The sequence below is a fragment of the Sus scrofa genome, chromosome 12 (assembly GCF_054392235.1).
Source record: "Sus scrofa isolate SSC_HxYL_T2T_F1_AM1 chromosome 12, Sscrofa_HxYL_maternal_Yorkshire_Landrace_v2.0, whole genome shotgun sequence".
Classification (NCBI taxonomy): Eukaryota; Metazoa; Chordata; class Mammalia; order Artiodactyla; family Suidae; genus Sus; species Sus scrofa.
Window position 1 is genome coordinate 26,593,645 of NC_139394.1, and position 20,075 is coordinate 26,613,719.

Genomic DNA, 20,075 nt, shown 5'->3' on the forward strand with positions numbered 1-20,075 from the left:
AAGTGTTCCAAAGGAGAGCCCCTTGTAAGAGAAAATGCCTTGAGAGGCATGGCCATCATCTCCAGATGATTCTCAAGTGGGTGGCAGGACTGGACTGGTCATATATGGCCCTGAGGTGTAGAACTAGGATTTTCGAGAGGAAGCTATGGGAAACCAGAATATGGCTTGATAGGAATGATACTGGTGCGGCAGACCCATCCAGAAGGGAGTGGCCACCACGGGAGCTGACTGCTGCTGGGCGTTCTGGTGGAGGCCACTCATCTCAGATTTGTTAGGGACCCACCAAGGGGCCCTTGAAAGGCCCTGATGTTGGGACTTCTATTTTTTAGGGCAAAGGGGATTGTGAGAATTGTCTTGGGGGCCAGCCCACTGAACACAAGCCTTATGCTTCAGTTTTCTCACACTTGGCACACAGCACTCACAGCAAAGAAGGGCTGGGGATGGGGATGATCCTGTTGCCTCCTGCACTCATCTCTCTCTAGAAATTTACTGGTGTGTCCCTGGAACCCCAGCATCTGGAGTCCTGGACCCACTGGTATTAGAGCTGGTGAGTTAGCAAACCAGACCTGCTGGCACAGAGGGTGGGGGGTGGGGATAGCTAGGGCTATTTAAGAACTCTCTGGCCACCCCCAAAGGGATTATCTAGGACCCTGGGGACAAAACTGCTCTAACCAATCACCTCCCACCCCCAGTAAGTCATTCCCCTAAGTACCTTCTCCCTCATGAGAGCAGGGACTGGGTATTCTCATTAGGTTAGAGGACTTCTCAGGAGAGGGATTCCTTACCATGGCTAACCCATCCTCTAAATTCCATCAGAGACCCGAAGGCTGGGAGCCCTAGGAAGCTCTAGAAACCCCAGCCCTGCCCAGGAAGAACAGATAAAAAGGCTTGGGTGCTGATGGGGGCACGGTGGCAGAGAGGGAATTGGCGGAAACACGGGCTTTCTGTATAAAAAGATCCTCAGGGTCAGAGGTAGCACTGGAGGGAGGGGACCCACTGGACTCCGACTGGCATCTCTGCCGCTCCCCCTCACCTGCCCGCCCCCGCGAATCAAAACACCAGGCAGCGAGGCTCTGGGGGCTGCTTTTATGGGGACGACCTGACAGAGGGCATGGTCCGTACAAAACCGGGAACAATACATACATATATATATTATGTACAGAGACGCAGTCCTGCGGGAGGCGGGGCAGGGGTGGCCCCCGGCGGAGAAACCGGAAGCGCCCCGGGGCCCCGCCCACCCAGCCCCGCCCCCTCCCTCTGCCTGGGCGGAGGAGGCGAAGTGCACGGGCGGGGGCGCTGAGACAGCCAGCTCTTTCGTAGGGTGGGCGCACGTCTGGGGGCAGGAAGAGGGTGCCGAGAAATACTGATCGATGGCGTAGTCTATTTACAAGGGGACGAGGAGAAGCCCAAAGGGATGGAACGGGGTTGTCCGTTTTTTTAAAAAAAAGAACAAAAACCCAGGCTGTGGCAGGGGCACGAGGAAGAGGCGAAATGAGAGATGGATTCTGAAAGGGGAGGGGACGTGGGGGGCGGGTCTCACCTCCCTTGGTCCAAGCCCCAATTTGGGGTTCAAGTGGGGAAACGGCGTCGATTTCATTTAGAAAGCAGGCTGCCAGCAGGGCAGCCCTGGTCTCCAAAGAGATGAGGAGGAGGAGGAGTAAAATTTTGCCCTCCGGTCTGAACATTGGAAAACTGGGGTGGGGGGTGAGGCTGAATCTCTGCGATGTTAGTACAAGGCTTCCAGGTGGAGCCCTGGGTAGGGCAGGACAGGGCCTGGCTCTCCAGGTGAGAAATGTTCCCCTTGCCCAAAACCGGGTCCCCCTAAGCTGACCTCCTCTCCTCTCTTGTGTTGCCAGGCTTGGCCAGGAAACCTGGACCCCGGAGAGGCCGCAGAACAGTTCTAGGAGGAGGTTATGGCTATTTGGCACCTGGGGGAGGGGAGGCACAAGGAGCAATTAAGGGCTGTTGCCCCAGGAAAGGGGGGAGCTGGACACCAGGTGTCCAGGATGCTCCCCTTTCCACGAAGGATGCGTGAGAAATCAGTGCAGGGCCAGGCCCAGCCTCCAGCCTCTGGGTGGACTCTGGCCCTCCTGGGAGGGCAGAGGGATGGGGGTGGGAGGAGGTGTGGAGGCAGCCCCTCCCAGCAGGAGGGTCAGAATGCAACAGAACAGCACAATGATGAGGGAGGGGGGAAGGGCCAAGAAGGTAGAAGCTCAAGTCAAGAGGCCCAGGGGCCACCCAGGAGCCCCGTGAGCAGGGAGCAGCCTCCAGATGGTGAGATGCTGGAAGAGCCCCCAGCCCCAGTCCGGTCCAGAGACAAAGGCTGGAGGTTGTAAAGTCTGGCAGTTTGGTCTGCAGGTCCTTGTGTCCGTCCACCACCCAGGCCAGCCCTTTAGCATCCCATGGCCCATGCCTCAGCCCCATGGGCAAGGAGGAGGCCATCCTTCCTGCCGCCACCTGTGTTGCCCGGGCCACCTAAAGGGGGCCTTGTGATTCGGGCCCTCTGGTCCCTGAAGCTGGGGAAAGTGGGGTGGAGGGGTGGGGAAGTCGGGGCACCTGTCCCCAGGCTGGTAGGGGGTGGGGTGAAGTATTGAGGACAGGGGAGGGAGGACAATGGGAGGGGATTCATTATTGTCCGCTCAAGGAATGATTCCTGTTAAGTAGAGTTGGAATTCCTCAGTGTCTGCAGGTTGCCTTCCAGTTCTGAGATCTGAAAAGCAAAGAGGAGAGGGGGTCAGGCCTGGGGGACCTGGGCGTGGGCCCTGCCCCTTCTGCCGCCCCCCTCCCCTGGGAGGGGAGATGACCCTGAGCTCTCAGAAGCCAGCAGCATGACTCCCCTCTCTCCCTCCAGGATCCACAGGGCGGCTGCTAGAGGGGGGCCTACCTGCTGCTCCCTCCTGCCCCCAGGGCACCTCGGGGCCTACCTTGTCCAGGAGCTTGTCCATCTCTTCCTTCCTCGCCAGCTCCGACTCCTCCAGAACCCGGCGCTGTGCCGTCTCCTTTTTCAGGAACTCGATCTCCCTGGGGGACAGGAGGGGTGGGGACAGACGGTCGGTAAGGGTGTGGGGTCTGGCTTCCATCCGGAGAGTCTTGGGGGTCCTCCGCCCGGCCTGGACAGCTTGGCCCCTCTCTCATCGTTCCCAGGCTGGGAGGTCCCAGGCCTTCCCAAAGCCTCTGGGGCCTGGCTGGTTGGCTCTGACAAACCCAGGCACCCCCCTGCCTCCGAGCCTCCTTACTCGGTGGGGGGTGGGGGTGGGGCAGGACTGCCACCACAGACAGGCCTCTCCGTCCTCCCCAGGCCCAGGCCACCCCCGGCACCCAGCCCCCGGCCACGTACTTCTGCTGGTAGTCCTTGATGAGGCGCTTGGCCTTGCTGTACTTGCGCTCCAGGGCCTGGTATTGGGCCTGGGTCTCCCGCAGGTGCTCGTCCACGGCCTGGCACAGGCTCTGGGCCTCGCCCCAGTAGCCCTCCAGCTTCTCCATGCGCTCCTTGTTCTCCTCCACACTCTGCTCCAGCTGGGCCTTCTCCACTCGCCACCGCCCCTTCTCCTGCTCCAGGCTCTGCAGCTGAGAGAGGCAGGAACAGCTCTGGGTTGGTGGGGGCCAGAGTCTCTGGATGACTCCTACAGATGACAGAGCCCACTGCCCCCCAACGCTCCTTGGCTGAGCCAGAGAACCCTGGAGAGAGAAGAGGCGGGACCTTGGCCTCAGGATTCCCAGCCAGGGCCCCTGACACCATGCCACACTCCTAGAAGACAGGAGGCCATGGGTGTCAGTGACTGGCTGGTGCCTTGGGGTAAGGCCACTTCATTTTGTCTTTTTAAGGGCCGCAGCCACGGCACATGGAGGTTCCCAGGCTAGGGGTCCCATCGGAGCTATAGCCACCGGCCCAAGCCACAGCCACCGCAACTCAGGATCCAAGCCGCATCTGCGACCTACACCACAGCTCACGGCAATGCCGGATCCTTAACCCACTGAGCGAGGCCAGGGATCGAACCTGTGTCCTTATGGATACTAGTCAGTTTCACTGCTGAGCCACGACAGGAACTCCCGTAAGGCCACTTCTGTCTTAAACCTTAGTCCTCCCATCTGTAAAGTTCTGCCTCCCCAGGCTCACAAAGGCTGCAGTGGGATGTTAGATGCGAAAGAACAGGGCAAATGAGGGTCACCATTGCCCTCTGTCCCCTCTCTGCAGCCCTGGCTTCCCAAACAGTCCTGGCTCCTCTGCCAGTTCCTCAGCCGCCGCCCCCCCCAGTGCAGACCTTCCACCCCCACGGCCCAGTCCTGGGGCCTGCGTTCTCTCTATTCTTACCTCCTTCACCCCCTCTGTGCACTGAGCCCCGAATCGCCAGCCCAACTTCACCCCCAGCTCGCCCTGCCCCAAACCTTGGCCCCACCAGCACAAACCTCTTCCTCCTTTCCTGAGCAGCCCACCTCTGTCCCGGGTGCCATCATCTCACTGCCACCCCGGCGCTCAGCCTCCAGCCCTGCCTGACCCTCCAACCTTGGTGGCTGCAAACCCTCCTTGCCCTCCCAGCTACCCAGGCCATTCCCTCCTGCCGCAGGGCCTTCCCCTTTCTGTTCCCTGCGCCTGGAACGCACCCACCTACCCTCCCTTGGCTGGATCATGTCCCCCAGCTCACTCTCTAGCTCTCTGCTCAGCGAATCCCTTCCCCCAAAGTCTCCCGTGCCTCCCTCGGACAGCACAGCCCACACATGCTGCTGGCTGCTTCAGGCCCCGCCAGCTCTCGGAGCTCAGCGGCCCTGTCCTCTCCTATGGAGCTCGTGTCAGCTTCTAGGATACAGCCACGGGCATGCAGACTCTAGGCCACACAGGGGCAATCCGATCGGCTTTTGGCCATCACAGGGACTGGACAGTGCTGGCGCCTAGAAGGCACCCGATAGATGCTTATAAATGGAAGACCTTTGGAGTTCCCGTCGTGGCTCAGCAGTTAACGAACCCGACTAGGATCCATGCGGCCGCAGCTTCGACCCCTGGCCTCGCTCAGTGGGTTAAGGATCCGGCGTTGCCATGAGCTGTGGTGTAGGTCACAGACGCGGCTTGGATCAGGCGTTGCTGCGGCTGTGGCCTAGGCCAGCAACTACAGCTCCAATTTGACTCCTAGCCTGGGAACTTCCATAAGCCGCGGGTGTGGCTCTAAAAAGCAGAAAAAAAAAAACAAACAAACAAAAAAAAAAACAAAAAAAAAGGGAGTTCCCATCGTGGCGCAGCAGAAATGAATCTGACTAGGTAAACCACGAGGTGGTGGGCTCGATCCCTGACCTCACTCAGTGGGTTAAAGATCCGGCGTTGCCGTGAGCTGTGGTGTAGGTCGCAGACGTGGCTCGGATCTGGTGTTGCTGTGGCTGTGGCGTAGGCCAGCAGCTGTAGCTCCGATGGGACCCCTAGCCTGGGAACCTCCATATGCCGAGGGTGTGGCCCTAAAAAAAAAAAAGACCAAAAAAAAAAAAAAAAAATCGAAAGACCTCTGACTTGCTCCTCCCCTTCACACTCTGCATCTGGACCTGGGAAATGCATCTCAAATCCACCCTTCCCAGCCATACGCTCTGCCTGGGCTGGTGGGCAGCCCTGCCCACCCCTGCCAGGACACCACCCAGGCTTCTGACTGGTTCACTTGCCTCCAAGCCGTGCCCAACCCTCAGGCCTCCCAGTTTGTCAGCAGTGACCTTCCCCCCTTAAGGTCCCCACACAGCCACAGGACCAAGGCTGGAGGCCTCAGTGGGGGGTCGGGACCCTGCAAGCCACAGCCCACCCTGGCAGCCCAGCTCTGCCTCCCACTTCTGCCCCACTGGGAACGACTGCCACAGCCTGAGGGCCTCCCTCCAAGCCCGGGCTTGTCTCCCTGCCAAGAATGCCCTTGCTCTGCCTCAGTCATCTGAGCCCTGCCCTCCCCCAGGGCTCGGCTTTACACTCTCCTCTCTCCATGCATGCCGGTCGAAGCCCACGTATGGCAGTGCACACGCATGTACCTGGGTGCACCATGTCTGCACGGCCCCGTGTACCCCTGCCTTTCCCCGCCACACTGGAAGCCCCGCAGGAGTCAGGACTCCTATGTCCAGGCCCAGCAGGGGCCCAGTATAGACTCTGGGTTTTGCAGCACATGGAGGTTCCTAGGCTAGGGGTTGTATCGGAGCTACAGCTGCCAGCCTGCATCACAGCCACAGCAACGAGGGATCTGAGCCGCGTCTGTGACCTACACTGCAGCCCATAGCTGCTGGATCCTTAACCCACTGAGCGAGGCCAGGGATCGAACCCACATCCTCATGGATACTAGCTGGGTTTGTAACCTGCTGAGCCACAACGGGAACTCCCCCAGTACAGACTTTGAATCTGTGTATCAATGCGTGCGAGTGTGTTGGCACACCGTGTGCTTGTGTGGGTGTCTGTACACGGCACACATGTGTGTTTGTAGATGTCCCGTGTGGCACCATCTGGTAGTATCACCATCAGCATCTCTGTGACAATGTACTTGTCCCATGACGCTCTTCCTGCGTCTCCCAGCAGACAGGCACGGAGGCCTTCCCACGTGAAGCTCTGTGTCCCCGTGGGTCTGTGGGTACCGTGTGCCTGGGGGCTGGCCTGTTGTGTGCCAGTGTATGGATCTCTAGAGGGTGTGCATTTACTGCTGGGCTTGTGGGCACAGGACGCCTGTGGGCCTGTGAACGTGGTGGCATCTACAGTGTTGACAGCTAACAGCTCCCCTTTCTCTCTCAAGCACCTGTTGTTATGTGTCAGGCACTGTACTAAGGACTTGACATGTATTGTACTATTTTTTTTTGTCTTTTTGTTTTGTTTTTTTGTCTTTTTGCCTTTTCTAGGGACGCTCCCACGGCATATGGAGGTTCCCAAGCTAGGGGTCTAATCGGAGCTGGAGCCACCGGCCTACACCAGAGCCACAGCAACACGGGATCCAAGCCACGTCTGCAACCTACACCACAGCTCACGGCAACGCCAGATCCTTAACCCACTGAGCAAGGCCAGGGATCGAACCCGCAGTCTCATGGTTTCTAGTCGGATTCGTTAACCACTGCGCCACAACAGGAACTCCTGTATTGTACTATTTCATCCTCACTATGATCCTATGGTGTTGGCACTGTCGTTACCCCATTGTATAGGTGAGGAGACAGGCACAGGGCCCCCAAGTGAGTGGCGGAGTCAGGTCCAGAGCTTGAGCTCTTAACACGACCTGGCCTCAGAGGAGCTTGTTCTGTGGGCTCCTGTGGTGGGGGTAGGCAAGGCAGCGTGTGTGGGGGTGAGGTGGTGTCCCCCCAGCCCTCAGCGCTGCCCCCCAACCCACATTCTTACCTTTCTTTTCAGCTGCTGGATCTCTGCCTCAGTCACAGCATGCTTGATCTGGAGCTGTGGGGGCAGGAGCACAGACGCTCAGTGGTGGCTGAGGCAGGTGGTGCTGCGGGGCCGCCCACGGGCCTGCCCTTGCCCCCCACCGCCCCAGAGACCCCCTTCGCCCACCTCCTTGAACTTGTGCACTAGCTTCTCGGGCTCCATGTCCACAGGGGACAAGGCATCCTCGTTCTCTGCCAGCTCGAACACCTCGATGGCCATCTCACCGCCCGGGAACGTGGGGCTCAGCTCCTCATCTTCGTCGGTGGCGTATTCCCCCGTCTGGAAAGGGAGAAAGGAGGCCGTGCACCCTGCCCAGCCCAGCCTCCCTCGGCCCTGATGACCAGGGCTTAGACCAGCAGCAGTCTGCTCACTGTCAGTTCATGCCTCCCCCATCAGACTGGGGGCGGCTCCACCAGGGACACGGTTTGTGTCTACCCCCAACAGCCTGGAGAGTAACCCCTGAAGGCAGGGGTAGTTCTTCTGTGAGACTGAGACCCCCTTGGAGTTCCCTGGTGGCCTGGCGATTAAGGATTTGGCCTTGTCCCTGCTGTGGCATGGGTTTAGTCCTTGGCTCAGGAAATTTCACATGCTGCAGGCACAGCCAAAAAAAAAAGGCTGAGACCCCTGAAGAAACAACCTCTGCCTCCCCCCTCGCACAACAGGTCCCCTGAGGTCTGGAGCTGTCCCCTTTCTCAGACTAGGTCCCCTCAGAGCAGGGACTCTTAGGAGGAGCTATGTTTTCCTTGTGAGGCCAGGAAGTCTTTCTGAAGACAGAAGGTGGGACTCCTTCATCAGACTGGAGGTTCTTTGAGGGAAAGGTCCGCATTGCCTCCCTCAGACTGAGGGGCTTCCCCAGGATAGAGAGCGTTTGGGGGGCCTTCACAAGGCCTGGAAGAGCCGCAGAGGCAGAGCATGGATGTAATGCTCCATCAGGCCACCAGGGGGCGATGGCGCTCCCAGCCGGGCAGCGTCCCTACCTCCTCGTCATCTTCGCCGTACTGGGCGTATCTCTGCTCCATCATCTCCCGCTGCCATCGCTCTTGTTCGAGGGTCTGCTGAATTAGCTGGGCCACCTCACTCTGCTCACCCGGCCGCTCCCGGCCAATCATAAACCTGCAGAGGTACCAGCATCATCTCCTTTGTCTCTGTCTTCAGCTGGATAATGCCACCATCCTCCCCGCTGGTGCGCCCCTCTCCGCCCCCAGGTCCTCCCAGGGGACGTCAAATGAGAGGGCTGAGTCCAGAGGCTGCAGAGTGTTAATAATGAATGGGAGAACAGGGGGCCCTTATTGGGTTTCCTTCCCAGGAGAGGCAGAGGCCCCCTGGCCCTGCTGGCCAGTTCTGGGGGAGGGAGCTGTCAGTCAGACGTCCGGCTGGGCTGCAGGGGACGTGAGTTTAGGAGGGGCCAGTGTAGCAGCCACGTTTTTCCATCACGTGGGAGAAAACGAGGCAGGGGCCTGACGAAGCTGACCCTGGGCTTGTAGTGGGGTGTCTTGTGTGTGCTCCCGGGCCCTTGAGCTTCAGGAAGGGGCGGGATGATGGTGACTGGAGATTAGGATGGAGAGGAAACAGTGGAACTTCCAGGCACCAGCCCCTCCTCTCCGTGGCCACCCACATCCTGTTTCTCTCTACCACCCTTTCCTGGGGGCAGTGCCACTCTTGGAGGGGGAGGGAGTGGTCCTTGAATGTTAAGCCGGAGAGGACCATGGGGGGCTTCTAACCCAACTCCCATAAGTGAGCATCCTCCTAGGACTACCCCGGCCTAGAGAGGAGAGAGGGGTGAAGCCCAATTTGGATGCCATTCTCACTGAACATTTTTTTTTGCTTTTGGTCTTTTTAGGGCCACACACCCACAGCACATGGAGATTCCCAGGGGTCTAATTGGAGCTGCAGCCGCTGGCCTATGCCACAGTCACAGCAACACCAGATCTGAGCCGTGTCTGCGTCTGCAACCTACACCACAGCTCACGGAAATGCCCGATCCTTGACCCACTGAGCGAGGCCAGGGATTGAACCCTCAACCTCATGGTTCCTAGTCAGATTCAATTCCACTGTGCCAGGATGGGAACTCCTCGCTACACATCTTGAATCTTCAATAAATAAGTCGGGACCATCAGGGGTAATGGAGAATGAGTCCAAGAGACCAGTTTGGAAGTGTGGTGGATGGCAGGCTTTGAAGCCTGAGCGCTGGTGGCTGGCAGTGGTCAGGGGCTGGAGGCGGGAAGGTGGAGAGAGCAAGGGATATGCAGCCAGCAATTCCTTCTGGCAGGCGAGCAGCGGAACTTTTTCTATGAGTTGGGTCACCCAGAGCCTTAATTGGGTGTGGACAGGTGGGCAAAGGGGCTGGATGAAAGCGGAGCCTCCTGTTGGCTCCCACTCCCCACCACCCCTGGCCACTCGCCCGAGCCTCACCGGACGCGGCCCTTGGTGTTTCGGAGCACGGAGGCTGCAAAGCTCTGGGTCACTCCCACCAGACTTGTTCCATCCACCTCCACCAGGAGATCGTTCACCTGGATCCTGGGAGAGGGCACACGGGTCAGGGGTCATGAGGGGAACCGTGGAGCTGGGGTAGACACAGCCCCCCTCCCATCAGTGACTCAAGGCGCAGTCCCCACGGGGACCCGGTAGTCTGTCTCCCTGCCGAAGATGCACGAGGCCGAGGATCAGATGGCAGCTGGGCCCACCTGTGGGCAGGGACGCCCAAGCAAGCGCGCCAGACACAGACACTGGGACGGGTAAAAGTGACAAGCACGCTTTCTGCAACAATCACACGTTCGTCCCCTCCTCCCTCACACCCGACAGACCACAGACCTGATGACACTCACAGAGCGCATCACGGCCACGCTCATGGGCAAAGGGCCCACAGCACGTGCGTGACACGCAGCCCTCTCACGCTCCCATTTCTGTGCAGACCCGAGTCCGCAGATTTCCTCCAAAGGCCTGAGACCCTGTTCCCGCACAGTCCCGCGGGGTCATCTCCCTCCCATACAGGTGCAAAGTGCCCCCAGATGCTCCAGCGGTGGTGGTGGCGGTGCCGGAGCCCCTATGCTCTACCCGAGGAAAAAGATGCAGGTGGTCCAGCCTGGCCGGCTGAGGGGGGAGGAAGGAGTGGGAGGGACCCTGGGCCGCCTCCTTCCCCAACTTCCACCAGGAGGACCAGGCACTTGGAAATGCAGGAAACAGCCTCCCACAGGCTGTTTACAGCTCGCCCCACAGGCCGCACGGGGGGCATAAGCTGTGGACACTGTCACACACACACACACACTCCCCTGATGGCCTACAGGCGACCATGGGAAAGGCTCTGGGAAGCTCGGATGAGGGGTAAGTGAAACAGCGGGGATGGTCCCCTTCCCTTTCTTGGTTCACCTGGGCTGTCCACATGCTGCTACCCGTGCTCTAGCAAGCAGAAGCTCCCTGGATGAAGCACCCCACCTCTCGAAGCATGATCCTGGTCCTTACAGGGGCACCCCCTCACTTCTGTCACATGGAGGGGTGTTTAGGGGCACCACGAGGTAGCCCTGATATCAACCTTCATTTATTTGCATTTTATTCCCAGGCTAGGGGTCGAATCAGAGCTATAGCTGCCAGCTTACACCACAGCAACTCGGGATCCAAGCCGCATCTGTGATCTATGCTGCAGGTGGCGGCAACACCAGATCCTTAACCCACTGAGCGAGGCCAGGGATCCAACCTGCATCCTTGCGGACACTATGTCAGGTTCTTAACCTGCTCAGCCACAATGGGAGCTCCCTCAGCCTTTAACTAACAACAACCCAGGGGTGCCCTGAAGCGGTTCCCACTTCCCCTTGGCAATGCACACACAGTGGGGTGGCCCACAGAGGGGTCAGTGGGCTGCCCAGGACTCCAGGGGGTCCTCCCTGAGCCCTCTGACCCACAGGACTCACACCCTCCAGCCTCAGATGCCAAACACAGGCACACTGGCAAGAAGCAACCTCCTCCCTGGTTTGCACCCACTGGTTGTCCCAGTCATGCCACACACCTGATCCCTGTGGGTCTCTGGGTCCTGCCATGCCTGTCTGCTTTCGGGCTCCTGCCCGGAATGCCTTGCACCCCTCGCTCCCTCAGCCTAGCTAACTCCTGCTCGTCCTTCAGGTCTCAGCTCCAAAGTCACTTCTTCCAGGAAGGCTCCTGATACCCAGAGAGGTCAAGCCCTCCTACGTAGCTGTACCTTTCCTCCATCTCACCACATTCCGTGTATTCACCTGAAGGTCCACGAAGGTCCACCTGCTTCGCTACAGTCCCTGCTTCCCGCAGGTAAAGCCCTCGTCACCGGCTCCCCAGGGCCTGGCACCAGCCTTACAGCAGGGTCCGGGTCTCAGTATTTTTTTTTTTTTTTGTCTTTTTGCCATTTCTTGGGCTGCTCCCGCAGCATATAGAGGTTCCCAGGCTAGGGGTCAAATCGGAGCTGTAGCCTCCAGCCTATGCCACAGCCACAGCAATGCGAGATCCAAGCCGTGTCTGCAACCTACACCACAGCTCACGGCAACGAGGGATCCTTGAGCTGCTGAGCGAGGCCAGGGATCGAACCCTCAACCTCATGGTTCCTAGTCGGATTCATTAACCACTGCGCCACGACGGGAACTCCAGGGTCTCGGTATTTTCTAAGCTCTCCGCACCACAGCCGGACACACACTTAAAACCAGGACACACCACACCAACACAGCTCTCTAGGTTACGCGCGCCATGAGGGCGAGGGCTCCATCTGTTTTGTTCACTGAACCCTGAGGCCTGGACCAGCACCTGGTACACGAACCTATGAGCCTCACGCAGGGGGGCGGGTATGGGGGTGGGGGTTGGGGGCAGTACCTGCCGTCCCGATGGGCCGCGCCGCCCTCGGTCACCGTCTTGACGAAGATGCCCAGCTTCTCCAGGCCCATGTCCGCCCCGGCCCCCATGCCGATGATGCTGATGCCCAGGCCCTCGGAGTCTGTGGAACAGAGGGTGAGGAGAAGCTGGTGGGGGTTGGTGGGGGGAGGAGCGGCAGCCTGGGGCTTGCGGGGGACAGAGAGAGGGGCGCCCTCGATCCCACCCCTCGCTCTGGGGCATGGCCCCACCTCAAGCCATCTCCATGCTAAGGGCATGTCCCGCACGTGGGCAAGGACATGGGTCTGTCCACCCCCTTTTTGCCAAGCCAACCAGGATGCTCGTGAGTCACTCCCTGCCCTCTGCCCCACCCAAAGAGCTGGTGGGCAGCAGGACGTGGTGAGGCGGGACTCTCTGTATGCAGATGGCATGTGGTGGCCGCAGGGGACCAGTGGGGGAGCCACGGTGGGCTCGGGCTTCCCCCTCCCCAAGCCATCTCGCCCCGGCTCACAGCCTCGATGACCCAAGGGGACCTCCTGATTTCTGTCCCCCAAGGACCAATCCTCTCTCCGCAGCTGCCCCTGCCTCTCTCACAGGCCTCCGACATCCACACTCATGATCTGCCCCCACAAACAGGCTTTTCCCGTCTGCCACTCCTTCACGGGGCCTGGGAGATGCCTGGATTCCCCTCGCCTCCTCAGAGCCTCTGTAAAAGCCAAGTAACCCCCAGATCTTACAGATCCCGCCTCCCAAGGATTGCTCAGGTCCACCCATCTCCTGTATGGCCATCATCTTGTCCACACCACAGTGGTTTCCCCTCCATCCACTTGTGACTCACAGCACAGCCTGGTGGGGTCTCTTTAGAACACCTGGCCCATGCCTCGAAAGGCTTCCAGTCCATCGCAGGAAAAAAAGAGGCCTTGCTTGCACACCCTTCTTCCCCGGCCACCTGAATCCACCAGGTCTCTCCTCTTCCCTGCATCTCCCTTGATCTCTTCAGATCGCAACTCAAGCTGCACCTCCTCAGGGCTCCCCTAGCCTGTGGACCCAGCCCACATGCTCCCCCGGGGACTGAGAACCGCAGGAACGCACAGGGCAGCGCGCGTGCACAGGGCAGCGCGCACGACAGGGGCGGTGGTGGCGGGAGCCTGGGCTGGGCTGGGTCTGTGTGGCTGTGAGACGCGGACAGGGGCCTGCTCCCAGGGAGCAGGAACATCCCGGTGCAAACCCCCGAGGGTCCAGGGCAGAAGCTGCCCCCCCGCCCCGGGAGGGGCCCCAGGGACTCCAGCTCACCCTTCTCCAGCTCCACAGGGAACAGCTCCAACCTCTCCACCCGCTTCTCTAGCTCGTACTCAGCGGAGGCGGCCATGGGATCCACGTCCTCGTTGCGCCGATCGTAGTCCTCGTTGGAGTACGTGCTGAACACCTGCAGGGGGGAGGCCACTTGTCAGAGGGGCCGACGGTGGTGGGGGGGGGCTGACCTGGTGCAAGGAGGCTGCCACAGGGGCAGGCTGCACCCCCCCACCATGCACCCCTCCTGCCACAGGCCTCTCCCCCCGCCAGCCCGCGATGACCCCCCAGCTCAGAGGGAAGGCCCTGCTGGTGCTGGAGCTGTAGGGTGAGAGAGAAAAGGACCCAGCCTTGCCCCCAGCCACAGCCCTGACCACAGGAACGGGGGCCGGCTGGAGTCGGAAAGGCAAGTGGATCCAGGGAGAAACCGTCAGGCTCGGGAACCCAGGTCCCCGGGGTCAGAGAGAGACCAAGAGAGCCCCTGTCCCAGACAGAGGCGAGTGGGGGGACACGGACGGACACAGACAGCAGGAGAGAGAGGATGGAACAGGCTGGGAGGAAGAGGGGAGGAGGAGGAGGGGAGCAAAGAGTGCAGAAGATGCTGGAGGATGCCAGATGGGGAGGGGGGGGAGCGGGTGTGAGACTCCAGGATGGGGGGTGGCGGAAGAGAGGGGTGGGAAGAGGCAGAGGGGCACCCAAGTGACCTGAACTTGAAGTTGAGGCCAGGGGAGAGGAGGGAGGCACGAAGGGCCATCTCTACCCTCCTAGAAAAGAGGGTAGGCTCTTTACCCGAAGTGCCCTCTGGCCTTGCCTGCACGGCCGGGCCTGTCTCCCTCTCTGAGGTACACCCCTCAGTCCCTGGCCCCCAGGAGGCCCGGGCAGAGGTCCTGGGCCCAGTGACCTGGACAAAGCAAGGAGATCAGGGAGGTGGCAGCCTCTGACACCATCCCCAGCGACCCAGTCTAACTGTCCCCTGTACCCCCTCTGCTGTCTCGCAGCAGAAACGGGAATCCCCCAGCCTGACCCACCTCCAAAGAACAGAGAAGGTAGGACAAGGGCCCGGGCAGGAGTGGCTAATTCTGGGTCCAGGCGGGGTGCCCCCAGTGGGAGGTTAATGAGAACCATTTGGGGTACCATGACGTGTTCCTGCTTCATTGCCTGCAGCGACAGGTTGGCACCACTTGGAGCCAAGCGGGGGCGACGCAGGGTGGCAGCAGCTCCTATCAGATGGCTGGGCCTGAGGTGCTGGAGTGGGGCACTGTCTCCCTGAGGCCCCTGCCAGGGCCCCTCTCCTCCAGAAGCAGCCCCCCCACCCCCACCCTCCGGCACTCAGGCCAGCAACAGCACTCGTGTCCCAGCCTTGGTTTGGTGTCACCCCCCCCCCCCAGCCCCACCGCAGAGGCTCACTCCCACAAAGGGGTTCCCAGCTGGGAAGGGCCTGTGTGGTCACTTCACTCCCTGCCCTCAATTTCACAGCATCAGAGAAAGTCCAAGCTCAGACCCTTCCAGCTTCCTGTTGATGGTGCCGCGGTTAGACTGCCCTCCTGACATCTGGCCAGGGGACCCAAGCTCCTGGGAGGAAGAGGCCACTTTGTCTGTACAAAGTGCAAGATGCCAGGTCCACCACTGCCCAAGGTCAGGCGGGTTAGCCCGTGGCAGGGAGAGATGAGACTGTGTCCAGCTGGGCTCTGGTAGGTGGGTCACCGAGACTTTGTCCCCAGTGCACACATGATCCAGGCCCCGGGACGGGCTGGAGTGCGCCTAGACCCGGCAAACCAGCTGTGGCCCACTTCTGCATCTGTGTTCCTTAACCCTCACCTACCACTCCAACAGAGAGTCCCTTCATCCCTCAGTCTAGGTGGTGGCCTGGGTCAGCCAAAGCCCGCCCCCAGGCATGAGCACACGCAATCACACACACGCACACACTGTGACCTCCAAAACACCCTCCCAGCCTGTCTTGCGCTTTGCCCTCCCCTCGCTTCTCAGCCTATCGAATCCTGCCCCCTGCAGGAAACCCAGGCCTCGCCGGGCTCAGAGGCCCCCCGACCACCACTCGCATGGCCCACCACCATAGGGCCAGCCTATCAGAGGGCCCCGGACCCAGTCCAGATGGCAATCCAGATGACAATCGGGACTGGAGCTCCGTCTTCAAGAGCAGCCTCCGTAAAAGGAGCAATTGGGTCATCCGAGGAACACAAGACCCTGGACTTAATGTCAATGCCGGGGTGGGGACAGAGAGGAGGAACTCCCCCAGCAAGGTCAAAAGGCAGACACACAAAGGCGGCCCCACACACCACAGGCTCCCACACTCAGGCGAGCAGCAGTCACCAGGGAGTCAGGGAGCGCTGCTCTAAATCATGCGCTATTTTTTACCCAAGAATCAGGGTAAGGTGTCAAATATAGACAGGCAGAGGCTCGACACTGAAAGACCAAACTCCACCTCCGAGGGGACCGGGCAGCTCAAAGAACTGCTGGCGGTGGTGGGGGATAGGGTGGTCCCTTCCACGGGCCTCAGTGTCCCAAGAAAACACCCCATAAGCTTCGATTCGCTCTCTCCGGGATCCCAGGACCTTCAGGAGGGGAGAGGCGGGGGGGTGGGGGGGTGGGGGTGGAGACAGGGCTTGCAAGGTCACAGTCTGGGGGCAGGGGCTGGCTTGGGAAGGGAGTAGCACTTTTGAAAGATGGGAGAGGAAGAGAGGCTACGACACGGGGGGCAGGTGAGAGGAAACTTGGGCAGCTTCAGGTCTGGGAGTAGTTATGGAAACTTGGATCAAACAGATGGGGCTTCGGCTCGGGAGGGGTAAAGGCTGGACTTGCCTTGGCCTGGACATCCTCTTGAAGCACAGCTGAGCCTGGGTGGTGGGCAAGCGCCTTGAGGCCGCATGTGCCAGCCAAGAAGGGAGGGTAGTAGAAAGTGGGGTGGGAGGCTAGGGTTCTTGGTTCTCCCAGGGGATGTCCCCAGCCCCATCAGCCTTGTCCTGAGGATCTCAGGGCACTGGCACAAACCCACAAACCAGTCACCAATTGTGTGTGTGTGTGTGTGTGTGTGTGTGTGTGTGTTGGGGGAGCAGATGAGACACCCCCCCTCTTCCCGAAAGGGCTGCTCCCATCCCTCTTTCAGGGCACCTGGAGGATGAGGCAAGAGTGCTTGGAGGCTGTCAAGGCCAAGGGCAAAAGCAGGAGGGCAGCTGCCAGGCACCTGAAGGTTTCTCAGCCCCACCCCCCTTTCCGAGCCTCCTCAAAAACTGCGGAAGGTGCCTGCCCCCTGTGGAACCCTGCACCCCCAGCTCCGGTGTGGGCCCCGCACAGACCCCAGGGAACAGGGCCCCCAGTCACATGTCCCCAGCCCAGCTCACCCTCAAAGACTTGCTTCCTCCTTTCACTTCTGCAAAGTTGGGGTGAGGGCTACAGAAGAGTCTGCAGGAAGGGCTTCCGGCCCCTGCCCCTTCCTTTTGGGAAGTTCCCGGCTCCTCCCTCCCCTGTGCAGCTCCAGCGCAGGGAGAAAGCAGGGGGGTGTTTCTAAGCTCCCCTGGCTCCTCCTGCCCAGAGGAGAGTTAAGGACCAAAGTGCGGAGGCGCTCCTGAGGTCAGGCACATCCTCCCGTCACCCAAGCCCCCGCCTCCAGCAGCCTCTGCAGGTGTCCGAGCAGCCGCGCAGGGGCAGGGCGCTGTGCCCCTGCCCCAGCGCCGGGCAGGGCAGCAGGCAGAGGAACCTGCAGGGGCAGGTCGGGGCAGGCCACCCAGCCTCAGGCCAAAAAATCCTCCTGCTCTGACGCACAGCTGGAAGTCCCCCACGCCCCCCTCGGGGAATTACTTCTGGGAAGGGGGCTGGGTGACAGGGCTGACTCAGCCTGCCAAACCAGGCTGGCAGGCTGGCGAGGTGGGGGCGACAGCGTGCACGTGGCAGGGGCGGCGCGGGGGCGGGGAGGGGGCTCACTTACTTGGATGGGCGCCGTGCTGAAATGGATCTTCCGGCTCGGGGCCGGGTCCTCTTCCTCCGAGAGCCCCGGGATCTCCACGCAGCCCGACTCGGGCTCATAGGGGGGCTCCCCCTCCTCATCGTCGTCTTCATCGTCCTCCTCCAGGGCACTGCCCCCAGAGTCCTCCCCCAGCCCACTGTAGGCGCTCACATCCACCAAGTCCGCCTCCGAGAAGTCCTCCTTCTTGGACTCGTCCGCCTCCTCCGGGGCCACGTCCGGGGCCCGACCATTGCCCACCCCTCTCTCAGGCGCCGCCACGGTCGCTGCCTCCTCCTCGGGGGCCGCCTGGGCCTTCTGTTCCTCGGGCGCGGGACTGGCACTGGTTGCCAAGGCGCTGCCATTCTCCAGGGCCGCGTGGACCGTCACCTCCGCTTGGATCACCTCCGCGGGCGCTGCCTCGGCCTCCGACTCCCCGCTCTCCTCCACCTCCACCGGCTTAATCTTGCGCACCTCCCGAGGCTTGGGGGGCGGCCGGGCGGGGGCCACTCGGTGTTGCGGGGGCTGCTGGCCCCCGGGGCCACGCTCCTTCTCGGCCGGGGCATCCCCCGACGGGGCGGGCGGCGGCGGGGGCGGCTGGAACACCCGGGATCGCTTGCTGACCAGCTTCGAGTTGACCTGGGGAGCCCCAGCGCCCGGGGCCCTGGGCAACCCGGGCCCGCGGTGGAGGCCGGTCCTCGAGTCGGCCTTCTCGAAGACAGCGCTGAGCTGGCTGACGGTCGGTGACACGGCGTCGGCGTCGAGCTTGTCCAGCGCCTCGGTGCTGCCGTTGAAGCGCACCACGACGTCCAGCTTCCGGTCCTGCAGGCCCGCGCGCTCCTGCCTCAGCAGCCGCCGCGCCGCGGCCTCCTTATCGCCGCCCGTGGCCGCCGGGACGCTCCGTTCGAACAGCTTCCGCGTCTCCTGCAGCCGGGACGGCGGGTGCGGCGGCGGCGCAGGCTGCGCGGAGGGCGCGGGCTTGGAGTCGAAGCGGCTCACGCGCTCCGACACGCTGGTGCCCAGCTTGAGCAGGGCGCTGTGGTCCACGTTCTCGTTCAGGCTGCTGGCCCGCGGCAGCGACAGGCGCACGCCGCGCTCGGGCGCCCGCAGGGCCTCGGTGGGGCCCGCGCCGCCGCCCGCCTCGCCCGGCGCGCCTGCCGTGGTGCCCATCTGCAGGAACATACTTTTGATGCGGTGGACGTTGGAGCCATATTTCTTGTGGTGGGCCGCCTTGGGTGCCTCGTCGGGCCCGGGCGCGTCGGGCGGCTTCAGAGCCTGGATGCCCGCCTCGTAGGCGCTGCGGTGCGGGGAGGCGCTCCGGAGGGGACCCCCGGGCCCCCGCGGCTCCGTCTTCATCATAGTGGGGGGAGCCGGGTTCGCATCCCCACGCTTCCCGCTCCCCCCTTCCAACAGGCGGCTGGCCAAGTCGGGACCACCGCCCCCTCCCCCAGAATAAAGGAACCCCAAAAGGCCTTTTGTAGGCTTCCCCCAAAAGCAGCTGCCAAAAACAGTAACCTCGCTTTAAAAAAAAAAAAAAAAAAAAAAGGCTAAAAAAAAAAAAATCTCCCAGCTCCCTGTGTGGGTCGCCTCTCCTAATCAAGCTGCCAAAGGCAGCCAGCCCCTCTGCCAAAGGCCGAGCGGCCTGGTACGGTCTCCCCCACCCAAATTAGAAAAGCGGCGGCCGGGGCGGGTGGGACCGCGCTCCCTGCCCGCGAAGCAGCGGCGGAGGCGCCGGCTCACATCGTCCGAGGCGGTGTCAGCGGGGCTGGTAGCCGGGGCGCCCCCCACCCCGGCCGGGGGCCTTGGCTCTCGGGGAGCCCGGCACCTGGGCGCCCATGGCTGCTCGGCCGGCCCGAGCCGCTCCGCCGCCGTGCCACCCACCCTCCCTCCCTCCCCCCCGCGCCCCGAGCCTCGGTCTTTCTCTGGCTCTGCCCGAGCGGCGGCTGCCCGAGACCGAGCGGCTGCCCTTCTCGCCGCCGCCGCTGGGGGACTGGCACCTCTGGGTCCTAAAGGGATCGGATTTCCGGGGCCGGAGCCTGTGAGCCCTCCCCTTCCCCTCCACCCTAATGTATTCCCTCCCCTGCCCGTCCCTCGCCGCAGCCGTGCCCTGACCCCAGAGGCTGGCTAGTCCTCCTGAAGCCTTCCATCCCAACCTCTGTGGCTTTTCACAACCCACGTAACTGTACCCCTACTAAATACTGGGGGGGAGGCGATCCACCATCGTGGTCTCCGGTGCAGCCCTTCTCTACCCCAGACGTGACGGGAGAACGGTGGGGAGGGGCAAACGATCATTTCCTTCAAGGTCCTTGGAGCTCCCTATTATGATCCACTTTGAAATTTTCAAAAATTCCGATTTCTGGATCCTCTCTCCCCCAAGCTTTGTGAGGCGGAATCTCCGAGGCTGGCCCCGGAACCTGCATTTGAACAATCTCCCCTAGGAAAGCTTTTGCACCCTTTAAGGTGTGACACCTTGGCCCCGCGGAGATGGTGGAGAAGGACGGGGAGGGGAGAAACCCCCCTCAGCACCCAGGTGGCAGCCGGAAGCTGGCCTTTGACCTCTGGAAGTCTGCAGATGGTGTCCTCCCCTGCGCCCAGGCTGGAGAGGAGGAGCGGAGTCCCCCATCTTCATGCCCCCGACGA

At 61.5% G+C, this 20,075-nt stretch overlaps 1 protein-coding gene across 1 annotated transcript; it reads right to left on the reverse strand.

The window, feature by feature from the left end:
* Positions 1-1,072: 1,072 nt before the first annotated feature.
* Positions 1,073-19,380, reverse strand: PPP1R9B (protein phosphatase 1 regulatory subunit 9B). Its single transcript, XM_003131593.6, has 10 exons — positions 17,421-19,380; positions 13,484-13,616; positions 12,194-12,314; positions 9,779-9,883; positions 8,344-8,479; positions 7,493-7,645; positions 7,328-7,381; positions 3,338-3,567; positions 2,925-3,021; positions 1,073-2,710 (listed from the first exon to the last, which is right to left on the reverse strand). Exons 1-10 carry the CDS (start codon positions 18,792-18,794, stop codon positions 2,657-2,659), a joined length of 2,457 nt encoding a protein of 818 aa, XP_003131641.4. The 5' UTR covers positions 18,795-19,380; the 3' UTR covers positions 1,073-2,656.
* Between the last annotated feature and the right edge of the window lie 695 nt (positions 19,381-20,075).

What these genes read in the sequence shown, in the direction of transcription:
- PPP1R9B (XM_003131593.6), bottom strand. Translation starts at nt 18,794, where the DNA reads ATGATGAAGACGGAGCCGCGGGGGCCCGGGGGTCCCCTCCGGAGCGCC. An exon ending in AACACCAAGGGCCGCGTCCG is followed by an intron (nt 8,480 to 9,778) that starts GTGAGGCTCGGG and finishes GTACCTCTGCAG; the next exon opens with GTTTATGATTGGCCGGGAGC. An exon ending in TGGACAAGCTCCTGGACAAG is followed by an intron (nt 2,711 to 2,924) that starts GTAGGCCCCGAG and finishes TTTGCTTTTCAG; the next exon opens with ATCTCAGAACTGGAAGGCAA.